Genomic DNA, 25,857 nt, shown 5'->3' on the forward strand with positions numbered 1-25,857 from the left:
GGTACAGACAGCAATGATGTTACAGGTATGTGGTGTGAGTGATGTGAGAACTTTTGGCGGAGACAAATAACACTAATCATCATTTTGTACTGCACTGGCTGTTGGTAGTGAGCGAATCCTTGCAGCAGAGAAATAGAGAGAGAGAGAGAGAAAGAGAGAGAGAGAGAGAGAGAGAGAGAGAGAGAAAGAAAGAGAGAGAGAGAGAGAGAGAGAGAGAGAGAAAGAAGAGGAAAAAGAGAGGAAGAGAGCTAGAAACACTCTAAATGCTTCCAGCGGCGCCGGTTTGGGGAGGGGGGGGGGAGGGCTACACGCTGTATGTGACTTTAGCGGTGCCGGAGCAGCAATACAAATTACTCTCTCTTTCTCTCTCTCTCTCTCTCTCTCTCTCTCTCTCTCTCTCTCTCTCTCTCTCTCTCTCTCTCTCCTTCGTTTTTCTCTCTCTCCTTCGTTATTCTCTCTCCTTCGTTTTTCTCTCTCTTTCCTTCGCAAATTCTCTCTCTCTTCCCCCCCCCTCTCTCTCTCTCTCTCTCTCTCTCTCTCTCCTCTCCCCTTTCTCTCTCTCTCTCTCTCTCTCTCTCTCTCTCTCTCCCCTCTCTCTCTCTCTCTCTCTCTCTCTCTCTCTCTCTCTCTCTCTCTCTCTCTCTCTCTCTCTCTCTCTCTCTCTCTCTCTCTCTCTCTCTCCCCTCTCTCTCTCTCTCTCTCTCTCTCTCTCTCTCTCTCTCTCTCTCTCTCTCTCTCTCTCTCTCTCTCACTCTCCTCTCTCTTCTCTCTCTCTCTCTCTCTCTCTCTCTCTCTCTCTCTCTCTCTCTCTCTCTCTTTCTCTCTCTTTATTTCTCTTTCTCTCTCTCTCTCTCTTGTGGTGTCAAAATCTGCCCTACTTCGAACCACATCCGAGTGCCTCTTATCTCAGTATGCTGTTTCTCCTGTGTGGTGTCCTGTGCTGTAGTCTGCAGCTACACAGACTGCTCCAGTCCAACCAGTGTCGGAATTCCTGGAAGCTACGCCGGCATCACCATCCACTTCCTTCTCTGTGGCCAGCCAAGTGCAAGACAACACAGCAGAAAGTGTAGACATGGACGCTCCCAACAGTGCGCCGGCGTATGGAGATGATCCTGAAGATGGTTCTGATCTGGAGAGTAGAGCTGTCCAGGGGGTCGGAGATGTCCAAGACGATGGAGCTGTAAAGGAAGTAAGTTTCTGTGACTATACATGAAGGGCTCCTATTCAAACGCGATAAAGACCAAGCCTGAGCTATTGCGTATTTTATCACGAAAGAATTCGTTTTCACTCCACGGACGTCTGTGTGTCAGTTTTACGGGTCAAAACATGATGCATCCCAGTCAAATGATGTCTGAAGTTTGTGTTCTTCTGCAAAGCGCGACAAAAGTCATTGATACTGCAGTGCAGGCCGAAAAAGAACAAATGAAAAAACAGTTCCTGAAATTTCCACAAAATGGATTTATCTCTTTTTGAATTGGAGCCCTTCGAATATTGTTGCTACGCTAGGTTTTGCCCATCCGAACCAGTCCCGTTATTATCCCTTAGGTGCCGGTAGGTCGATTTCGACCTATGCTGACAGTGCATACTAAAATCGAGCACAGAGCCGGTCTCGTACATCGCAGGTGCCTGATTTTTTGTACAGAGACCCTTCAGTAGCTGGCCTGTAGATAGCAATAGAGAAAGTAGGGGGGTTGCATTTGAAAAAGTCGAGTCGTGATCAACGACGATCGCGCAGATCAGCGGAAGTCAATCGAGCGTGGCAGCCTACGCACGCGTCCCGCAACATGAACAAAACGTTGCTGTTTCGCTTCGTTTTCGACTAGTACAGTTCATGGCTACTACAGCTGACCTCCGTCATGGATGCTGCAGGAGCGCTTGAATTGTTTGAAGAGCTGGAGGCCGATGATGCCCCTGTAGAAGAAGAATCAGAAGACGACGATGGTGAATAATCTGACGCTCTTTTCTCTGACGGAAACCTGCCGTCATCAGTTGAGGAAGACCGACTCAACGATGATTTGGTTTTCGGTGAAATTCTTGAGAACGGCAGCTCTTCAGATGAGGACAAAATTTCCGACGATGAGCTTCAAGAAGTTGTAGGGCGAGGGCAAGCGCAGCCAGTTCGTGGACGTGCTCCGCTCGCGCTGCGCGGAGGAATTGCTCGCGGCGCTGGTCGAGCTCAGCCAGCTGATCGAACAGCTGATTGTGGCGTGTGTGGCGCGTGTGGCGGAGGCTGTGGCGGAGGCCGTGGACGAGGTAGTGGATTCGGCGTGCTGAGTTGTGTTGGCGACCAAGATGTTCTTGGACCAGGGCAGTACCCTGACCCTATTGTAGATTTTTCTGACTTGAAAATTCAAAAATCGGATCTTGCTGTGTCTTGCCATTCAGAATACATACTTTTGTCGCTACATCATCTAAGCGGTTGCGGAGATATAGGCTTTCCAAAAAATTGAGCCAAAACTACGAAAAATCTAAAATTCAGTCAGGCACCAAAGGGTTAATTTTACAACGTTTCGGCACTCGGCCATCATCAGGTAATAAGAACAATAAATACAGTGCAAGCCACACAGGAGCAGTATTATAATTATACGCAGAGTGTAGTGCCTAAAAATGAGGCGAGTCATGTCACCTCTATGCAGAGAGAGGGGGGGGGGAGGTGCAACTGTGTAAATCATGGAGAAGAAGCAACAGAAGTTACCGCGCCATTGTGCCCTGCAAAGTGAGGGTAGGAGATCAACGCCAAAAGTGGTCCAGGGTCCCTTTCCTGGCCTGCAAGCGTAGCATACCGTTGCCCTGGTTAGCTACTTGTGTACCCATATGTGTTAGCTACCGTGCCGGGCCCCTTTTCTTGCTCTCTCTCTCTCTCTCTCTCTCTCTCTCTCTCTCTCTTTCTCTCTCTCTCTCTCTTTGTCTCTTTGTCTCTGTCTCACTATCTCTCTGTCTCTCCTCGTCGTCTCCCGCAAGAAATGTCGCCGGGCACCTACCTCGTCCGTAGTTTGTTATGTGTATGGAATTACGGCTGCCTCTAAGATTCAACAGTAGGCCACCAGATGTAAATGTGCACAATCCACCTCCCTTCTTAATGTATGTATTCGTCTGGAAGCTTAATGTGAGAAACGAGGGTGCTGACACTGAGCGGTATGTCTCATGCCCATTGAGAAGAGGAGGGGGGGGGGGGGGATTGTGTAAATTAACAATTGGTGCTACCGTAAAACCTAGTTTAAGCGACCACCCCACGGTGCAAGGAAAAGCGGTCGTTAAAGCCAGGTGGTCTTTAGAACCAGGTCCCACGGTGTCTGTGTAGAACTGTCCGTGCATGGCAAAACGGTCGTTAAGAGCAGGTGGTCGCTAAAACGAGAGGTCGCGTACACCAGGTTGTGCTGTACTTGGCTGCACACTATGACGTTGTCACCGGATGGGGTACGCTACGCGCTCACGTTCGATTGGGAATATCTGACAAACTATGGACTGCAGTCTCCTTGGACAAAGACATTTCAACACAGCGTCCCAAACTCCCCAGGCACTGACATAACATTTTACATTCTTCACTAGACTCCAACTTTAATGTATTCCCTTCAAGAACGTGCAAACATTCAAACGGCATGTTTGTTTCTGCACTACTTAGTGCTACTTAGTTCTGACCAGAGAAATCCGACCCAATGAGTAAAGACTAGCGCCGTACTCCAGGGCACACAGTGGTGTGTGGGTGTGTGTGTGTGTGTGATGCTAGCGCTGTGTGGCACCAGGCTCTGTTGTATTTATCAGGTTGGATTTATCTGGCCAGGACTGCAGTATGGTGTTGTATATATGTAGCACTCAGTAGTCCGCCAGCTCTCTGTATGTGTTTACTCCAAGTCCTCTATATGTCATCACCTGTTTACTTCATGCCTATATGACTTCACTGCGACTTTCTCTATTATAAGGTGGTAGGTTGAGACTTTTTCTGTATGACTCCAATTCAGATTGCCAACTTCTCCATACAAAACCTGAGTTGGAGTCATACAGGGAAAGTCTCAACCCGAGTGGAGATATATAGGGAAAGTCGCGTCTTGAGTTATATAGAGAATGACCTGGAGTTATATAGAGAAAGTCGCAGTTAAGCCGTATAGGCAGGAAGTAAACAGGTGATGCCATATAGAGACAGTGACGACAAATAGAGAAATGATGCCATACTGAGTGTAACCTATATCTTTTCTGATTCCGAACTTGGTGTATGCAGTGCTGTCGGTCGCCGAAGAACTGGAGGGTCAGCCTCCTAGCCTAGACCGTTCTTATTTTCATGTATTACAGTGTATGCGCAGTTCAGTCACCGTGTATACATTGTTATGCTGTGCTTCATGAAATACTAGCCTGGCCCAAGAACGGAGCCCGGCGCTCCGTTCTTGGGCGCTCCGTACTTGGGCGCTCCGTACTTGGGCGCTCCGTTCTTGGGCGCTCCGTACTTGGGCGCTCCGTTCTTGGGCGCTCCGTTCTTGGGCGCTCCGTTCTTGGGCGCTCCGTACTTGGGCGTTCCGTTCTTGGGCGCTCCGTACTTGGGCGCTCCGTTCTTGGGCGCTCCGTGCTTGGGCGCTCCGTGCTTGGGCGCTCCGTGCTTGGGCGCTCCGTTCTTGGGCGCTCCGTTGTTGGACGCTCCGTTCTTGGGCGCTCCGTTCTTGAGCGCTCCGTTCTTGGGCGATCCGTTCTTGGGCGCTCCGTACTTGGGCGCCCCGTTCTTGGGCGCTCCGTCCTTCGGCGCTCCGTCCTTCGGCGCTCCGTCCTTCGGCGCTCCGTTCTTGGGCGCTCTGTCCTTCGGCGCTCCGTCCTTCGGCGCTCCTTCCTTCGGCGCTCCGTCCGTCGGCTCTCCGTCCTTCGGCGCTCCGACCTTCGGCGCTCCGTCCTTCGGCGCTCCGTCCTTCGGCGCTCCGTCCTTCGGCGCTCCGACCTTCGGCGCTCCGTCCTTCGGCGCTCCGTCCTTGGGCTCCGTCCTTGGGCGCTCCGTTCTTGGGCGCTCCGTTCTTGGGCGCTCCGTACTTGGGCGCTCCGTTCTTGGGCGCTCCGTACTTGGACGCTCCGTTCTTGGGCGCTCCGTTCTTGGGCGCTCCGTACTTGGGCGCTCCGTTCTTGGGCGCTCCGTACTTGGGCGCTCCGTTCTTGGGCGCTCCGTACTTGGGCGCTCCGTTCTTGGGCGCTCCGTTCTTGGGCGCACCGTTCTTGGGCGCTCCGTTCTTGGGCGCTCCGTACTTGGGCGCTCCGTTCTTGGGCGCTCCGTCCTTCGGCGCTCCGTCCTTCGGCGCTCCGTCCTTTGGCGCTCCGACCTTCGGCGCTCCGTCCTTCGGCACTCCGTCCTTCGGCGCTCCGTCCTTTGGCGCTCCGACCTTCGGCGCTCCGTCCTTCGGCGCTCAGTCCTTGGGCGCTCCGTTCTTGGGCGCTCCGTTCTTGGGCGCTCCGTACTTGGGCGCACCCTTCTTGGGCTCTCCATACTTGGGCGCTCCGTTCTTGGGCGCTCCGTTCTTGGGCGCTCCGTTCTTGGATGCTCCGTACTTGGGCGCTCCGTTCTTGGGCGCTCCGTTCTTGGGCGCTCCGTACTTGGGCGCTCCGTTCTTGGGCGCTCCGTTCTTGGGCGCTCCGTTCTTGGGCGCTCCGTTCTTGGGCGCTCCGTACTTGGGCGCTCCGTTCTTGGGCGCTTCGTTCTTGGGCGCTCCGTCCTTCGGCGCTCCGTCCTTCGGCGCTCCGTCCTTCGGCGCTCCGTCCTTCGGCGCTCCCTCCTTCGGCGCTCCGTCCTTCGGCGCTCCGTCCTTCGGCGATCCGTCCTTCGGCGCTCCGCCCTTCGGCGCTCCGTCCTTCGGCGCTCCGCCCTTCGGCGCTCCGTCCTTCGGCGCTCCGTCCTTGGGCGCTCCGTTCTTGGGCGCTCCGTACATGGGCGCTCCGTTCTTGGGCGCTCCGTTCTTGGGCGCTCCGTTCTTGGGCGCTCCGTTTTTTAGCGCTCCGTACTTGGGCGCTCCGTTCTTGGGCGCTCCGTCCTTCGGCGCTCCGTCCTTCGGCGCTCCGTCCTTCGGCGCTCCCTCCTTCGGCGCTCCGTTCTTCGGCGATCCGTTCTTCGGCGCTCCGCCCTTCGGCGCTCCGTCCTTCGGCGCTCCGTCCTTCGGCGCTCCGTCCTTCGGCGCTCCCTCCTTCGGCGCTCCCTCCTTCGGCGCTCCGTCCTTCGGCGCTCCGTTCCTCGGCGATCCGTTTTTCGGCGCTCCGCCCTTCGGCGCTCCGTCCTTCGGCGCTCCGCCCTTCGGCGCTCCGTCCTTCGGCGCTCCGCCCTTCGGCGCTCCGTCCTTCGGCGCTCCGCCCTTCGGCGCTCCGTCCTTCGGCGCTCCGCCCTTCGGCGCTCCGTCCTTCGGCGCCGGACAGTACTGTATGGCCAATTCCATTTGCTCGCAACCTTCAGTGTCAAAAGCCACCTCTACATTATGCTGCGCAGAGTGGCTGGGGTGTCAGAAGGGTGGAGCTGTTGCTATCCAGGGGTGCAGACCCAAACGCAAGGGATGAGGCAAGTTGACTGTTTCAGTAAGCAGTGCAATGAAGTGCAGGCATACGACATTGTGTTGAGGAGTTGTTCTATTCTTGATTCACATTACATGACATGTATACCACAAGATCTGCCTGTACATTATCTAATGTAGTGTAATGAGTGTACGGTGATGGCAGACTCTTCCATAACGTCACATTCCAGTCTTTCATGTGAAAATGAGGTGCAGCTCAAACTCAGGTCATCAGTTAGGTGCTGGTCAAGTGGATGATGTACAGCTTGCAATATTCGATTAGTGTAGCTCACCATGTAAACTTACAAAATCTACAATTCTTTGATTTAAAGCGATCTCTCTGCTTATATCAAGACGAGTGAGAGCTTAAAAGATGTGTTTCCCCACAGTGATTTGATACTTGGCATGGAGAACCTAGCTAGATGGGAGCCTCTTTGGAGGAGATCTTGGCTGCTCCCTGAAGAGAATGTCTGTTAATCCTTTATATCTAAAATATACGATTATTAAAGCAATTTGTTTGTTTCAGTGCTACTAGTATGGTTTTGTATATCTTTTCTGATCCTGAACTTTTCGTACTCCCGTGATTGGTGCCCCTGAGGCAATGTTTTTTCAACGTCCTTCAGAGATGGGGTACTATTCAAGAGAGAACACTATTCAAGAGAGTGCACTATTCAAGAGAGGGCACTATTCAAGAGAGTGCACTATTCAAGAGAGGGCACTATTCAAGAGAGGGCACTATGTTTTCAGTGCTGGTACATTTACCCCATCAAGCATAAAAAACAAAGAAAGCAAAGAATAACAGACCCGGAAGTTTACTGTAAACTATCATGACTCAGCCGCAACAAGAACTGCGATTTGATCCTGAAATCACCAGGGCAAGGAGATGGACAAGTAACGTTACATTAGCTAACGAATACCAAACTTGCACATCGCTGTGTCACATGCACTGGGTTACAAGACCGGGCCGGGGGGGGGGGGGGGGGAGGGCACTATTCAGGAGAGGGCTCTAATCGCGTGAGTACGGTATGTGTATGTTATCGATTTCATTTGTTCACAACCTTCAGTGTCAAAAGAGACCTCTACATCATGCTGTGAAGTGTCTGTGGTGTAGTATAAATGTGGGGCTCTTGCTATCCAGCGGTGCAGACCCATACGCAAGGGATGAGGTAAGTTGACTGGTTCAGTAACCACTGCAATGAAGTGCAGGCATACGACATTGTGTTGTTGAGGTGTTCTATTCTTGATTCACAATACATGACCTGTATACCACAAGATCTGCCTGTACATTATCTAATGTAGTGTAATGAGTGTACGGTGATGGCAGACTCTTCCATAACGTCACATTCCTGTCTTTCATGTGAAAATGAGGTGCAGCTCAAACACAGGTCATCAGTTAGGTGCTGGTCAAGTAAATGATGTACAGCTTGCAATATTCGATTTGTGTAGCTCACCATGTAAACTTACAAAATCCACAATTCTTTGATTTAAAACGATCTCTCCACATATATCAAGACGGGTGTGAGCTTTAAAGATGTGTTTCCCCACAGTGATTTGATACTTGGCATGGAGAACCTAGATTGATGGGAGCTTCTTTGAAAGAGATCTTGGCTACTCCCTGAAGAGAATGTTTGTTAATCCTTTCATATCTAAAACATACGATTATTAAAGCAATTTGTTTGTTTCAGTGCTCTTAGTATGGTTTTGTATATCTTTTCTGATCCTAAACTTTCCGTACTCGCGTGATTAGTGCCCCTGAGGCAATGTATTTTCAACGTCCTTCACAGACGGGCTACTATTCAAGAGAGGGCACTATTCAAGAGAGTGCACTATTGAACAGAGGGCACTATGTTTTCAGTGCTGGTACATTTACCCTATCAAGCATAAAAAACAAAGAAAGCAAAGAATAACAGACCCGCAAGTTTACTGTAAACTATCACGACTCAGCCGCAACAAGAACTGCGATTTGATCCTGAAATCACCAGTCAGGCAATGAGATGGACAAGTAACGTTACATTAGCAAACGAGTACCAAACTTGCACATGCGCTGTGTCACATGCGCTAGGTTACAAGCCCGGGCCGGGGGGGGCACTATTCAGGAGAGGGCTCTAATCGCGTGAGTACGGTATATGTATGTTTTCGATTTCATTTGTTCACAACCTTCAGTGTCAAAAGACACCTCTACATCATGCTGCGGCGCGTTGGGGGTGTGGTAGAAGAGTGGAGCTTTTGCTATCCAGGGGTGCAGACCCAAACGCAAGGGATGAGGTAAGTTGACTGTTTCAGTAAGCATTGCAATGAAGTGCAGGCATACGACATTGTGTTGTTGAGGTGTTCTATTCTTGATTCACAATACTTGACATGTATACCACAAGATCTGCCTGTACATTATCTAATGTAGTGTAATGAGTGTACGGTGATGGCAGACTCTTCCATAACGTCACATTCCAGTCTTTCATGTGAAAATGAGGTGCAGCTCAAACGCAGGTCATCAGTTAGGTGCTGGTCAAGTGAATGATGCCCAGCATGCAATATTCGATTTGTGTAGCTCACCATATGTAAACTTACAAAATCCACAATTCTTTGATTTAAAACGATCTCCCTGTTTTTATGAAGACGAGTGTGAGCTTTATAGATGTGTTTCCCCACAGTGATTTGATACTTGGTATGGATCACCTAGATTGATGGGAGCTTCTTTGAAAGAGATCTTGGCTATTCCCTGAAGAGAATGTTGGTTATTTCATTCACATCCAGAACATTCGAATATTGAAGCAGTATGTTTGTTTCAGTGCTACTAGTGTGGTATTGAAATCTTTTCTGATTCTGAACTTATTTGCTTTTGTTCACAACCTTCAGTGTCAAAAGACACCTCTACATTATGCTGCGGAGAATGGCTTTGATAGCCGAGGTATGGAGCTGTTGCTTTCCAGCGGTGCAGACCCAAACGCAAGGGATGAAGTAAGTTGACTGTTTCAGTAACGAGTGCAATGAAGTGCAGGCATACGACATTGTGTTGTGGAGGTGTTCTATTCTTGATTCACATTACTTGACATGTATACCACAAGATCTGCCTGTACATTATCTAATGTAGTGTAATGCGTGTACGGTGATAGCAGACTCTTCTATAACGTCACATTCCTGTCTTTCATGTTTAAATGAGGTGCAGCTCAAACACAGGTCATCAGTTAGGTGCTGGTCAAGTGGATGATGTACAGAATGCAATATTCGATTTGTGTAGCTCACCATGTAAACTTACAAAATCCACAATTCTTTGATTTAAAACGATCTCTCTGCTTATATCAAGACGAGTGAGGGCTTAAAGGGAAACTGAACGCCAAAAATAAGTATGGCTTATCCGAAGGAGAATTGGGCACTGATTCCGATGAGCTATGTCTCGAGCCGATCAGAGAAGAGGAACTGTGTCAAATTTCATAAATAACACCTCCCATATTTGGAAATTGGCCTTGATGACGTGCGTACTGCTTAGCTGTCACCATGCTGTGCATGTTCAGCAGTGTAATTGAATGGAAGAAAACAATTACTTTGGTGTTTTGCAGCTCTGTTTCGTTCCCTGACGGTAACCAAATCTAGATGTAGGAATCTGTTGAGCAGGAGAGTGACACATGTCTTCCCGAAGGCTGTCCAGGCTGCAGTGGTGATGAAGAAGACACGATCATCACCCGAGATCGATCGTAGCGAATTGGAAAACTCATGGTGAATTTGCTTCCACTCCAAGGCAATGTCGAGGTATGAAGGGTGCTTGTACTGCCTTCCAAAGTGAAGAGGAGATGAACATGGCTTTGCATAGCTGTTGTTCTATGCCAACTTTACCTACTCTTGCTGGTACCGTAGTGGCATATTGCAAATTTCGTGGACGAACAACTCTAGTCACTAGTGGCTAGTGAGCAACACTAACAGGTGAGATTTTTCAATTCGACAAAAATTGTTTTTGTTTGAGAACTGGCAGTGGCAGTCATTAGACTCAGTAGGTGTCTTTGCTGCTTCTTTCCCTTCATTGGTAGGGTTGTGCTTGAATAGTACAAGTGCTTGAAGTAAAATAAAATAAATAGAACATGTGGAACATAAATCTAATCAAGCATCAGTACATGTATTGCGAATTTCAACTTCAAAGCACATGAAATCACAATGATCACGAAGTTTATGTAATCAGGAGTACACCCTGTGTTCAACGAACACATACACACATGCTGTATTGTGCACACACATGTACACATGTGCGTGCAGCCCCACCCCATCCCACAGACACACGCATGCAGCGCGCACATCCATACACATGTGCGTGTACCCCCCCCCCCAACACACACACATTCCTACCCATACACATGTGCGTCCCCCCCCCCCCACACACACACGTGTGCACATACAGATACACAAACACACACGCACGAACACACACACACAAGATACGTGTAAGTGTACATGGTCTTCCTGGTGCAGATGCTGAGCCAGCACAATGGAAAATACCTCCATCAAGATGCTTTATCAAGTGTTGTGATAATGGCACTGTTTGTTTGTTTTTACAAAGAAGTGTGGGAAAGACTACAATGCATTATAATTCATAATTGTTCTTTGCCTTGTACTGTGCAGACCAGAATGCTTCGCTATCAACTCCTGGCTTTCCATCGGCATGGTGTTCAGCTGCAGCGGCATCTGGTCCGGGGAGTTCAAGTTGCTGGATGGCTGCACTGACACAGGATGGGTTTGCGTTGGCAATGCGATACGGCAGTCATCCCACATCACGAGCTACATGTTTATGTAATTTATATTGTCGCTCGTCCAGCAACGTCAAGGCTCTGCATGTTAACACAGGAGAACACCATAATACTACTCAGGGGATAATAATTTTGGATATCAATTTCGCGACAATTATTAGATTCACACAATATTCACAACGTATGCAACACGATGCTGTCTATTGACACTACTTCAAACTGAAGTGCTCACTACTCCTCTCCCGTTTTCATCTCCCTCTACCTTATGAATACTCTGCATTACTGGTTTCGTTTCTACCCTTTCCATTGCTGCCAGCTCCCAGTTTTTTTCAATGCGCAGCACCACCTTGACAGTCATTTTTGTGATTTGATGTACACATACTTTGAAGTTCAAATTCGAATTACATGATCAGATTTTTGTTCCACATTTTCTATTTATTTTTACTTCAAGCACAACCCTACCGATGAAGGGAAAGAAGCAGCAGAGAGACACCTACTGAGTCTAATGACTGCCACTGTCAGTTCTCAAACAAAAACAATTTTTGTCGAATTGAAAAATCTCACCTGTTAGTGTTGCTCACTAGCCACTAGTGACTAGAGTTGTTCGTCCACGAAATTTGCAATATGCCACTACAGTACCAGCAAGAGTAGGTAAGTTGGCATAGAACAACAGCTATGCAAAGCCATGTTCATCTCCTTTTCACTTTGGAAGGCAGTACAAGCACCCTTCATACCTCGACATTGCCTTGGAGTGGAAGCAAATTCACCATGAGTTTTCCAATTCGCTACGATCGATCTCGGGGTGATGATCGTGTCTTCTTCATCACCACTGCAGCCTGGACAGCCTTCGGGAAGACATGTGTCACTCTCCTGCTCAACAGATCCCTACATCTAGATTTGGTTACCGTCAGGGAACGAAACAGAGCTGCAAAACACCAAAGTAATTGTTTTCTTCCATTCAATTACACTGCTGAACATGCACAGCATGGTGACAGCTAAGCAGTACGCACGTCATCAAGGCCAATTTCCAAATATGGGAGGTGTTATTTATGAAATTTGACACAGTTCCTCTTCTCTGATCGGCTCGAGACATAGCTCATCGGAATCAGTGCCCAATTCTCCTTCGGATAAGCCATACTTATTTTTGGCGTTCAGTTTCCCTTTAAAAGATGTGTTTCCCCACAGTGATTTGATACTTGGCATAGAGAAACTAGATTGATGGGAGCCTCTTTGAAAGAGATCTTGGCTACTCCCTGAAGAGAATGTTTTGCTATTTCATTCACATCTAGAATGTTCGAATATTGAAGCAGTATGTTTGTTTCAGTGCTACTAGTGTGGTGTTGTTCATCTTTTCTGATCCTGAACTTATTTGCTTTTGTTCACAACCTTCAGTGTCAAAAGACGCCTCTACATTATGCTGCGCAGAGTGTCTTTGATAGCCGAGGTATGAAGCTGTTGCTATCCAGCGGTGTAGACCTAAACGCAAGGGATGAGGTAAGTTGACTGATTCAGTAACCAGTGCAATGAAGTGCAGGCATACGACATTGTGTTGTGGAGGTGTTCTATTCTTGATTCACATTACATGACATATATACCACAATACCTGCCTGTACATTATCTAATGTAGTGTAATGAGTGTACGGTGATGGCAGACTCTTCCATAACGTCACATTCCAGTCTTTCATGTGAAAATGAGGTGCAGCTCAAACGCAGGTCATCAGTTAGGTGCTGGTCAAGTGGATGATGCCCAGCATGCAATATTCGATTAGTGTAGCTCACCATGTAAACTTACAAAATCCACAATTCCTTGTTTTAAAACGATTTCTCTGTTTTTATCAAGACGAGTGTGAGCTTCTATAAGATGTGTTTCCCCACAGTGATTTGATACTTGGTATAGAGAAACTAGATTGATGGGAGCTTCTTTGAAAGGGATCTTGGCTACTCCCTGAAGAGAATGTTGGTTATTTTATTCACATCTAGAACATTCGAATATTGAAGCAGTATGTTTGTTTCAGTGCTACTAGTGTGATATTGTATATCTTTTCTGATCCCGAACTTTTTTGCTTTTATTCACAATCTTCAGTGTCAAAAGACGCCCCTACATTATGCTGCGCAGAATGGCTTTTGTAGCAGAAGTGTTGAACTGTTGCTATCCAGCGGTGCAGACCCATACGCAAGGGATGAGGTAAGTTGACTGGTTCAGTAACCAGTGCAATGAAGTGCAGGCATACACCATTGTGTTGTGGAGGTTTTCTATTCTTGATTCACAATACATGACATGTATACCACAAGATCTGCCTGTACATTATCTAATGTAGTGTAATGAGTGTACGGTGATGGCAGACTCTTCTATAACGTCACATTCCAGTGTTTCATGTGAAAATGAGGTGCAGCTCAAACTCAGGTCATCAGTTAGGTGCTGGTCAAGTGAATGATGTACAGCATGCAATATTCGATTTGTGTAGCTCACCATGTAAACTTACAAAATCCACAATTCCTTGTTTTAAAACGATTTCTCTGTTTTTATCAAGACGAGTGTGAGCTTCTATAAGATGTGTTTCCCCACAGTGATTTGATACTTGGTATAGAGAAACTAGATTGATGGGAGCTTCTTTGAAAGGGATCTTGGCTACTCCCTGAAGAGAATGTTGGTTATTTTATTCACATCTAGAACATTCGAATATTGAAGCAGTATGTTTGTTTCAGTGCTACTAGTGTGATATTGTATATCTTTTCTGATCCCGAACTTTTTTGCTTTTATTCACAATCTTCAGTGTCAAAAGACGCCCCTACATTATGCTGCGCAGAATGGCTTTTGTAGCAGAAGTGTTGAACTGTTGCTATCCAGCGGTGCAGACCCATACGCAAGGGATGAGGTAAGTTGACTGGTTCAGTAACCAGTGCAATGAAGTGCAGGCATACACCATTGTGTTGTGGAGGTTTTCTATTCTTGATTCACAATACATGACATGTATACCACAAGATCTGCCTGTACATTATCTAATGTAGTGTAATGAGTGTACGGTGATGGCAGACTCTTCTATAACGTCACATTCCAGTGTTTCATGTGAAAATGAGGTGCAGCTCAAACTCAGGTCATCAGTTAGGTGCTGGTCAAGTGAATGATGTACAGCATGCAATATTCGATTTGTGTAGCTCACCATGTAAACTTACAAAATACACAATTCTTTGATTTAAAACGATCTCACTGCTTTTATCAAGACGAGTGAGGGCTTAAAAGATGTGTTTCCCCACAGTGATTTGATACTTGGCATAGAGAAACTAGATTGATGGGAGCCTCTGTGAAAGAGATCTTGGCTACTCCCGGAAGAGAATGTTTTGCTATTTCATTCACATCTAGAATGTTCGAATATTGAAGCAGTATGTTTGTTTCAGTGCTACTAGTGTGGTGTTGTTTACCTTTTCTGATCCTGAACTTATTTGCATTTTGTTCACAACCTTCAGTGTCGAAAGACGCCTCTATATTATGCTGCGCAGAGTGGCTGTGGTGTCAGATATGTGGAGCTGTTGCTATCCAGCGGTGTAGACCCATACGCAAGGGATGAGGTAAGTTGACTGGTTCAGTAACCACTGCAATGAAGTGCAGGCATAGGACATTGTGTTGTGGAGGTGTTCTATTCTTGATTCACATTACATGACATGTATACCACAAGATCTGCCTGTACATTATCTAATGTAGTGTAACGAGTGTACGATTATGGCAGACTCTTCTATAACGTCACATTCCAGTCTTTCATGTGAAAAATGAGGTGCAGGTCAAACGCAGGTCATCAGTTAGGCGCTGGTCAAGTGGATGATGCCCAGCATGCAATATTCGATTGGTGTACCTCACCATATGTAAACTTACAAAATACACAATTCCTTGTTTTATGACGATTTCTCTGTTTTTAATATTAGTGCTGAAACGATTACGTTTTTTTCCTTAGTGGCTTAGCTGATACCAGAACGATCGGCTCATCGGCTAAACGAATATTATTGGAACTACATCAGTACAATAATGTACATTCTGTGAATTTCCAAAAAAATACGATAGCAAGATCGCCAACGACGGAAAGCGGGCGCATAGATCCTATGATCCCGCAAATAGTCCGTCAGCTGTTCGGACTGACCAGACGATTACAGACAAGACAGAGGCACCTCACTGGTTGCAACCCCAGAGCTGATGGTGCCCTTCGCCCATGACTTCGCTGACTCCAACAATGAAGTCAGAGAAGCCGGCCAGGGGTGCAGATCGGCGGATTTCGACGGATGAGCTGACTTGAGGCGCACCAACAAGTAACTAGTTGCTTTTCCTGTCTATGCTCAAAATAGACCCAGATGCCAGGCGTAGCTCGTCGTCGAGAAAACTGGTTCGGGAACCGTCGATAGAACGGAAAACATGAAACTGAAGACCACTTTACTGTCTTTAGCTCAAGACTACTCGCACGTGGAGGGAACTCTAGCCCCTGCAGCTAGTGTAGATTCATACTGAGCCTGCCCGTCCTGCATGCTGTATGTAAGAAAAGTAGTCAGCTCAAAAGACGGCGATGTAGCGGTGATCGTGTGGATGTTACTCAGATCGCGCTTGTACTTTACACGTACATCGATGTTGCAAGTGTTCAGTCATGTACATATTCGTGTCGTACTCCCAACACTTTCGATGCATGCACGCTTTGTGCGACCCGCAAAAGGGGAGAAATCTAGTACCGAGCGTAAGTACCATTCTACTCGTTTAGCCGATAAATTCGAAATAACCGTTCGATCTATTTCTTATCGAGTAAATAAGGAGTAAACGATATAATCGTTTCAGCACTAGAACTTTTTATCAAGACGAGTGTGAGCTGAAAAGAAGCGTTTCCCCACAGTGATTTGATACTTGGCACGGAGAAACTAGATTGATGGGAGCCTCTTTGAAAGATATCTTGGTTACTCCCTGAAGAGAATGTTTGTTATTTTATTCACATCTAGAACATTCGAATATTGAAGCAGTATGTTTGTTTCAGCTACTAGTGTGGTATTCAAATCATTTCTGATACTGAACTTATTTGCTTTTGTTCACAACCTTCAGTGTCGAAAGACGCCTCAAAATTATGCTGCGGAGAGTGACAAGCCGGGCAGAGGTGTGAAGCTCTTGCTATCCAGCGGTGCAGACCTAAACGCAAGGGATGAGGTAAGCTGACTGTTTCAGTAACCAGTGCAATGAAGTGCAGGCATACAACATTGTGTTGTGGAGGTGTTCTATTCTTGATTCACATTACATGACATGTATACCACAATACCTGCCTGTACATTATCTAATGTAGTGTAATGAGTGTACGGTGATGGCAGACTCTTCCATAACATCACATTCCTGTCTTTCATGTGAAAAATGAGGTGCAGCTCAAACTCAGGTCATCAGTTAGGTGCTGGTCAAGTAAATGATGTACAGCATGCAATATTCGATTAGTGTAGCTCACCATGTAAACTTACAAAATCCACAATTCTTTGATTTAAAACGATCTCTCTGCTTATATCAAGACGAGTGAGGGCTTAAAAGATGTGTTTCCCCACAGTGATTTGATACTTGGCATGGAGAAACTAGATTGATGGGAGCCTCTTTAAAAGAGATCTTGGCTACTCCCGGAAGAGAATGTTTGTTATTTCATTCACATCTAGAGCATTCAAGTATTGAAGCAGTATGTTTGTTTCAGTGCTACTAGTGTGGTGTTGTTTATCTTTTCTGATCCTGAACTTATTTGCTTTCGTTCACAACCTTCAGTGTCAAAGGACTCCACTACATTGTGCTGTGGGGAAGGACTTGTTCGGCGGGGATGTGGAGCTGTTGGTATCCAGCGGTGCAGACCCAAACGCAAGGGATGAGGTAAGTTGACTGTTTCAGTAACCAGTGCAATGAAGTGCATGCATACAATATTGTGTTGTGGAGGTGTTCTATTCTTGATTCACATTACATGACATGTACACCACAATACCTGCCTGTACATTATCTAATGTAGTGTAATGAGTGTACGGTGATGGCAGACTCTTCCATAACGTCACATTCGAGTCTTTCATGTGAAAATGAGGTGCAGCTCAAACGCAGGTCATCAGTTAGGTGCTGGTCAAGTGGATGATGTACAGCATGCAATATTCGATTAGTGTAGCTCACCATATGTAAACTTACAAAATCCACAATTTTTTGATTTAAAACGATCTCTTTGCTTATATCAAGACGAGTGACAGCTTAAAAGATGTGTTTCCCCACAGTGATTTGATACTTGGCATGGAGAAACTAGATTGATGGGAGCCTCTTTGAAAGAGATCTTGGCTACTCCCTGAAGAGAATGTTTGTTTTAAAATCCTTTCATATCTAAAACATACGATAGTTAAAGCAATTTGTTTGTTTCAGTGCTACTAGTATGGTTTTGTATATCTTTTCTAGGGGTGAAACAATTATGCCGAATATTCGAACACTCGTTTGGATTTTTCAAATATAATCGTACTCGGAATAGATCAGAGTACTCGCTCATACATGGTACATGCATTTACCACAGAAGTCTGCAGTTTCAGAGCAGCAGTCAGCAGATATTGATGTGCAGACTGTGTGATGAACATTTGTACACGAGTCGAGAGAATCCAAATGACCCACCAACCAATACACCCGACAAAAAGAACTGCCAATCGGTTCAATCAGGGTTGTATTACTTCCTCCGCGTCATCGAAATTGTCGCAGTTTGACTAGTGACTTGCCACTTGTTACTGACAACTCCATAAGCTAAACCATTCAAAACTTATTACACAGTATGATAGTCTGAAGACTAGAGTACCGTTCCAGGACAGTTGGACTGAAAGTTTTCATGCAGAGATGAAGTCCTCGTCGTCGCTGATGTCAATGGACGCAAAAATATCGTTCCGAAATATTTCAAGGAAGGTTGAAAGTTGGTCGCGCCTCATCTCAAACGCTTTGACTATCTCCACAGGACAAGAGCTGCTATGCTTGTCGTCTACTAGCTCTGGATGATTTCTACTTCACCACCAACGAAGCCTAGTAAGAATACACGATCATTGCGAGGTCGGTTGATTACCGTCGGCGGAATCACCTCGATCTTGAAATGAACTTTTTTTAGCCGTGGCATGCCCATATATTTTAGCTGTGTGGTCACAGCTCATGCAGGTATGTGTACTATCACGTCCAGCGCGCCCTCTTTTTCAGCAACACTGGTATACCATGGTATGGCACCTGCGCGTCCATCACTAGCACTACGTGTAGAGTCTACACAGCTCTTGCAGGTACAATCATGTACTGAGTGTCTCAGCCAGAGCGACAAATTTTATCGCTGTTGCAGGCATTTAGTTTGCTGACCCCTCGATGTTTCTCCAAGCGCTGCCACTTGTTCCACGAAGTCATTCTCACCCCAGCTAAGGTAAAACATTGATGAGGCTTGAGTGAATGGCCATAAGCACGAGAAATGTGCAGTCTGCAACGCCTGACTGATCTCAGCGAGTCGAAATTACCATCGCAGCGACATCAGCGAAGAAATTGCGTCTAGTTCAAAAATTCCAGCTTCCAATAACAGAAAATAGAACTTTGCCGTCACCCTATACTGATGACTATCGCCTATGTCCGATTCCTTGCCTCTGGTACGAGTGCTGGTGAGTAAATAACCCGTTTTATATCAAAAGTCAAACTGCGACAATTTCGATGACGCGGAGGAAGTATGTGATTTTTAAGGCGGTTGGTGTGCGATTTTTAGGATATCAAGAATACTCGAATATTCGATCGGAGAAAATCAGAGTACTCGAACTCGGGATCTCAGTGCCAACTTTCACCCCTAATCTTTTCTGATCCCGAACTTTCCGTACTCGCGTGATTAGTGCCCCTTAGGCAATGTTTTTTCAATGTCTATCACAGATGGGGCACTATTCAAGAGAGGGCTTCCTGGAAAGGTCTCCGCGAGAGAAAGAGAATGAGATTGACCATGATCCTGATCATAGCCAGCACACTGTATATCCAGCGCTAGAGAGCACCGACGGAACGAAAATGCCTCAAATGCGTCCAATTGCGTCCTGCTTAGGGGTGCGCGGATTATGCCCGTACGCACCCGATATTATTCTTTTGGGAATTTCCCGCGGAAGTTCGAAAGTATTCTCCAAAAACATCAAAAAATTTCCCCATAATTCCCCAAATTCATCCAACAAACGAGCACGAATCGTGCCTTGCGCATGCGCTTTAGTATGCAAAATGGACGGTCAGGCACATGATAACCGATTTGCACTATTGGCAGTATTGCTGCATGCAGCATCTACAGATCTACACAGCTACAGCTGTACTTAGGCTGCACGCGCGTGCGAGGGGGCTATAGCGCTGTTGTCCAAGCGAGTACTACTCATCAAATGCACATGTATGTGCGCCCATGGATGTGTGCTCGTTCTCTGGCAGTTCAATATTGACAGAATTACCCCCAATTTCTTCTGAAAGTTAATGGATCTGGCAAAAATTGATAGAATTCCCTTAAAATTCCCAAAGTTTCTTAACGATAGCCCCGTATCCTTAATCCTGCTCTAGCTATTTTGTTTTTCTCGATCCCAGAGTTCCGGTTTTTTGCTGTGTGTACTCTTGAGAATGTCACAAGTGAAACCCTTGCAAATGTGAGTAAATTGGCGTGACGAAAAGTCTCAAAATTCCTAGTACTGGAGTCATGCTGCGTGCTTTTGAAATCGCCGCAGTCGCGGCGCAACTCACGAGTGATTTATCTCAGGAACCACTGCTCACGATGTTTTCTACCGACAGGTAAGAGTTTTGTCTTCGACCTGGATATTTCGATTGTTGGAAAATTTTTGCGTTTCAATGCATCGTTTACGACGCATTCAAGTATGGGGCGGCTCTTTTAATAAAAAGGGCTAACCTTTTGATGGAGTAGATCACAAACTTTTCAGTAGGAATGAAATTCCACCCCTGGCGAGTGAAATTGCCCATCCATGTTTGCGCGCAACACTTTGCGAATGCCTGGAAAACCAGAAAACAACAGCTGGACTTCGAAGGGTTAATTTTGCACTGTACTGTAGAAGTGTTCATGTCCATGTCGATTGTGAATTTGTATGTAGCTTGTGTCACTTGCGACATACGTTTGTTGTTCTCCTCCCATGAGTAAATGTGCATTTTAATATTGTTCTGGTCGTCTTTGATGTCAGTCTTTTTAGTCCTTTTTTGGTTGTGACTGCTTGCAAAATTAAAAATATCTGCCTATCACTGTGACTCGTATTCTCTGCTTTTTATTGGTTTGTCACCAACAGTATCTTCATCCAAAGCTGCAGAGGGTTGACGGGGTGCGATTGGTTTCTGATCCTGGTTATGGACATGCTGTACTTAATATAAGTACTAACTCTAGTACAATCGTATCTCTTCTAACCAGACCTCCAAGTTGCAGATCCCTTGGTCTACTGGGCTGTTTTGTTGATTTACTGGGGAAACAGTGAACAATCGATGGCATTAAAAGGAGCCGTTTACATGACAAAAATAAGCTCGGGCTTATTCAACCCTAGGCTTACGATAAGCTCGCCTTGATCTGTCACCCAGTTGTCTTAGGCCGCGGTCACACTGCACACTTTTCAGCCATTCGGCCCAAGACGCACGGAAAATGTCCGCCTTTCCATGGTAGCGGCTGAATTCTGCAGCTTTTCCGCTGCGCATCTTTCAGCATCTTTCAGCCAAAAAACGATCCGGCTGAATTCCGCCAGACGCATTCAGCCGCAGAATCTTGATCATGCTTTTCAATTGAGTTTCGATCGATCGTCCAATTCTCAGCTGGACTGTCTTTCTCCCGTGGTGTTTTCACGTCCTTTTTGTTGTCCGTGCCTCTTTTGGAACATGTGCTGGCACGGACAACATTTTTGTCGCCTAGTTGAAGGCGAGGTATCTCGCGACCGTGCTACACAACAGAAGGCCAACCTGTTTGTTGGAGAGAATACTTGGAGTTGTTCTTTCTCTGTGTAGACGACTTGACAACTGACTCCGAATGACAACTAACAAAATTTAATGGCAACTGACAAGGGAATAATATCCAGGAAAATGGTGCACTCATCAGCACAAAAGGTACACGGGTCAGCGATACAATGCCGTCCCAATGGGGACCAGCGCAGGAAGAGTGTACAAAGCGGGTAACTAAAATCAGGGGCGTCGGAAGGTATTTTAGTGTGGTACGGTCAGCCATCTGAGGTACAATTTACTCGTGGGGGAGGGGTTGCTGACCGGAAAATTTTGGAAATTTAGAGCCTAGATCAGTGAATTTTATTGATTCACGGGGCACCGGGGCAAATAGTGGTACGGTCAATACCGTAGTGACAGTAGCGTGTCCAACGCCCCTGTAAATGCATGTGAGTACAACTGTTGCAAAAGCACAGCAGCGTGTACCACGGTTCAGCAGTATGTGCAGCACTACCCCCCACCTAAAAAAGACATCCTCTCCTGAGGATGGAAGCAAAAAAAATGTACAAAACGAGTGACTAAAATGCATGTGATTTAAAAGTACAAGTGTTGCAAACCGCAGCACAGCAGCCTCGTCAGCAAACTCGACTTCAACACTACTCCCAATGCTGCAGAACAAAGTGTATTGTTGACTCTGACAAGGAAAAGCAGCGGTGATCGCTTGAACTGCTTTTTTTCATTCCCTCATGTCACCTACCAGAAGAAGTCACTGATGAATTCTGGAGAAAAAAGCGTTTCTGTCGTAACGAATCTGTGTCCGTTGGTTGTGGGTTGGTTGTGTTTCTATCAATGATTGCCATCTTCTCTCCGACTAGAATATCACGTTCCGATTACATTGTTCATGTAACAAACTTTAAATCAGCGCAATGAGTAGAGTGAAAAGCAACTGAATGTAACAGAATCACAGCCATTCTGTTCCCGGGACGCAGGACACAAAGGACAAGACTTGTTTGTTACATTATTATTATTGACATGACGGAAAAGAAGACTACACTCAAAGAGACGAACAAGGAGACTGACAAAAGGCCTGTCGACTTCACAGTCGCGCATGCTCATATCACACATGAACGCGACTAGACGAGACCGTTTGGGGAATGCCATCACACAGGAAAACAACACATCATTATACAACATGAATAGAGCGCTTATCGGTTGAGAAACCCCCTTTCTTTGATAGTATTTGGACTAGAAAATGTTGAAAATGTGTTTCTTATCCTGTTTCAGGTATTCCCGGCACCTGCTTCACAACTGGCATTCCTGTTCCAAGGTGAGAGGGGAGAGTCCAATGCATTGAAATCCACCCATGTAATATTCTTACTTTAGTACAGCCCATATCACAAGCCGTGCTGCAACTTTTTGCACAACGCCTTCAGACTGCCCCCCCCCCCCCCCCCCCCGCGCGTGCATATTAGTACACACACATACACACACCGCAAACCAGATCTGCCCATCGCGGAAGCGATGATAGCGAACAGCTATGTTAGACATAGCAACTTGTGCTGGGATTACACCATTCAACAACTACATACACATACATACATACATACATACATACATACACATGTGCGTGCGCGCGTGCGCACACACACACATACACACACACATTAACTAAGACTCACAGCAACTTGCGGTACGGGGAGTGCCGGCCAGTGGAGTGAGAGGCTACGGAGACACACACACACACACACACACACACACACACACACACACACACACACACACACACACACATATAGACACACACCATGTACACACACAGACACACACCATGTACCATGTATACGCCCGTCGCAAGAGAAGCACGCAAATCTGCAAATGCACTGGATGTGCACCCACAGATTTTCTCTTAGAGCAACGATAGCGGATCTGATTCTGAATGAAACACACACACTAACACACACACACTCACACTCACACACACACACACACACACACACACACACACACACACGCACACACACACGCACACACACACACACACGCACGCACACGCACACACACACACACACACACACACACACGCACACACACACACACTCACACATACACACACACACATACACACACACACACACACATACACACACACACACACACGGAACATCTTTGACATGATGGTAGCTCTCAGCATGTTTCGACTGAAAGCAACACACCGCTATCAGTACGGTGGTATAGTTCTGTGACATACATCAGCTTCAATGTGGCACTCCACCCTTTCATGGCAATAATTGAGTGGACCATTGGACTGTGCATGGCTCTACGTACCAAGACACTGAATGCATGCAGACAGGCATTCACTATACTGCTCCAAGATGCAATCATGCAGGAAATACCACTTTACATTTGTGTCATGATGTGCGGAGCGAAACAGATTGGACAACCGTGTGAGACGACACAGCATGATTCTCCGTCCCTCTTGCATTTCATTATGGCTACATTCTGGAGGTGTATACGATTTCGAAACCAGCACCACAAACGTTTGGTTTGGTGATTTCGGAGGATGTTCTAACCTGTCAACCTGCTTCTTCATTTCCTTGCTATTAGGATGTTTGGGGATGATCCCTGAAATGGGCCACTCAGATCCATTGATTTTGCGGACGCGGCTGCTTTCCTTGTACCACTCTGCTAGTAGACGGCACATCCCAACCCGACTCCTGCAGGAGATAGAAGAAATAGGAGTCTGGTTTGAAACCACATGGCTGTGTCGCAACCTTTGGAACAAGGTTGGCGATAAGTTCATCCGAAGGGTCTGCAGGTGCATACAAATGATTGCAATGGAAGTGCACTACCAGCAGGTACAGAAGCGGGCACAGCGCACAGCGCTAGCAATCACCGATGCCTCGACTACGTCTTCTCACAGCTCTCTTGCAAAGAGGCGGCACACAAAAGGAGGCGGCGGTGGTGGTTTGAAAGGCGGAGGGGCGTATGGCCTTGGTCACAGCGAGGCATGGACGATGTTCTTGACCGCTCGTGATGGTTTCATAGGTTACCATGTCCCCGTTTCTGCTTCGCTTGCCCTGGGCAGGCAAGCGAAGCTTCTGTAAGCGTTCACCGCTTACAGAACTAATCGCTCACCAAGGGTGTGTGTGGGTGTGGGTGTCTGTGCTAAGCTTTGCGAACATGAGCATGCACACATCAACACACACACACACGCACACACACACACGCACACACACACACACACACACACACACACACACACACACGTCCACACACTGTACAGTTATCATGCATACGTGTGTCGCAAGAGCAGCTTGCTAATCTGCACTGAATGTGCGCCAATAGATTTCTTCTTATAGCTACGATACTGGACAAATCTGTATGGAGCAGATCAAGACTAGCGCTAGATAACTGCCTAATCCCTACAAGTTGACCGCTTTGAGTGCATCTGTAATCATCGCTCTGTCATGTACGTGCATGCATTGCTCTTCTAAGTATGCATTGTTCGCGTATGTGTGCACCTCTCCTGTATGTATGCTGTACCATGCTGATGCGTACTCAGCTGGTCCATGGGTGCTCTGCTCCGCTTCGCTGTGTATGTATCGCTATTTCATGCATGTATCGCTATTCCATGTATGTATCATTATTCCATGTATGTATCGTTATTCCAATTGCTATTCTATGCATACATCGCTGCTCATGTATATCGGCTAGCAAGCCTTGATTGCCCTGGTGGTTCTGTGCATGCATCGCTATTAATTTCATGTATGCATGGCTATTCATGCATGTGTCGTTATTCCGTTTATGCTTCGCCATTCACGTGTGCCCGTGTATTCCATAATAGACGAGAGAGTGACTCGTACGTATTGCAATTTTTTTTTAAAGCATGCGTCGCCATTCCTGTTTGCATCGCTATTCAATGTATGCGCCGCTGGTATGCACCGCGGTCTCACATATGCATGAGCATCTCGTGTTATGCATGACTGTCACGTGACGAACATGATACATGTACAATGTACATGTAGATTTTTTACCGTGCATACGCGTACGAGAAGTTGAAGTAGTATAATCATGGTGTTATAAAATCTCTATTTTGTTAGGATCACATCACGCATACTTGAGTACTTCCCTGGTTTCAGTTTTTCAGCTGTTCCAAATGCCATGATTCATGAAATCCATTTCTTTTCTATTTCGGCTCTCATACCCGCTGGGCCACGCCGGATACTGAGTACCGTGTTGGTCGGTGGTGGTGGTGGTGTGGCTGGCTTGTGTTTGGCGGCGCGTACGCCAGCAGCACCACCTCTGCTGCCGCCGCCACTGTCTCCGTACTACCTTCCCGCCGTACGCGCGTCTGCATGCCCTGCTTCTTCTCCTGCTGCTGCTGCTGGTGGTGCCCGGGCGGCGCTTGTGCGGGCTGGTGGGCCAGGCATGCTGTTACCCGGCTTATGCCCCCCCCCCCCCCCCCCGCTTCCCCCTCCCTCTCTCATTTGATGGACTTGACTTTGTGTGCATGATTTTTTGGCGCTACATGTCTGCCCAGCTTCCTGTGCCAGCCTAGACATGCTAGCATGTTCCTGCTGAGCTCCTTCTTATTGCCTTGTTTTGCTTTTTGCCTATTTTTACTGCGCAAGCATGGTTTTTTCTTCTTTCCTACATAGCATATTTTTGTCACATAGAACCGGTTGCCCTTGCTCGTAAAAATTAATTACGTTTGCCACGAGAA

The 25,857-nt window shown here is 46.7% G+C and overlaps 1 protein-coding gene and 1 long non-coding RNA gene across 2 annotated transcripts; both read left to right on the top strand.

The window, feature by feature from the left end:
• Positions 1 to 16: 16 nt before the first annotated feature.
• LOC135813148 (serine/threonine-protein phosphatase 6 regulatory ankyrin repeat subunit A-like) lies at positions 17 to 25,857 on the top strand. Its single transcript, XM_065326364.1, has 13 exons — positions 17 to 25; positions 947 to 1,189; positions 7,568 to 7,669; positions 8,667 to 8,768; positions 9,357 to 9,458; positions 12,626 to 12,727; positions 13,317 to 13,418; positions 14,008 to 14,109; positions 14,699 to 14,800; positions 16,302 to 16,403; positions 16,992 to 17,093; positions 22,419 to 22,461; positions 23,739 to 25,857. Exons 1-13 carry the CDS (start codon positions 17 to 19, stop codon positions 24,236 to 24,238), a joined length of 1,713 nt encoding a protein of 570 aa, XP_065182436.1. The 3' UTR covers positions 24,239 to 25,857.
• On the top strand, positions 10,260 to 11,791 carry LOC135812798 (uncharacterized). Its single transcript, XR_010552981.1, has 2 exons — positions 10,260 to 10,418; positions 11,109 to 11,791. It is a non-coding gene; the product is annotated as an uncharacterized LOC135812798 (long non-coding RNA).

The sequence above is a fragment of the Sycon ciliatum genome, chromosome 3 (genome assembly GCF_964019385.1).
Source record: "Sycon ciliatum chromosome 3, ocSycCili1.1, whole genome shotgun sequence".
Classification (NCBI taxonomy): Eukaryota; Metazoa; Porifera; class Calcarea; order Leucosolenida; family Sycettidae; genus Sycon; species Sycon ciliatum.

Coding starts and splice junctions, on each gene's coding strand:
- LOC135813148 (XM_065326364.1), top strand. Junction 13,419..14,007: donor ACCCATACGCAAGGGATGAG/GTAAGTTGACTG, acceptor CACAATCTTCAG/TGTCAAAAGACGCCCCTACA. Junction 17,094..22,418: donor ACCCAAACGCAAGGGATGAG/GTAAGTTGACTG, acceptor ATCCTGTTTCAG/GTATTCCCGGCACCTGCTTC.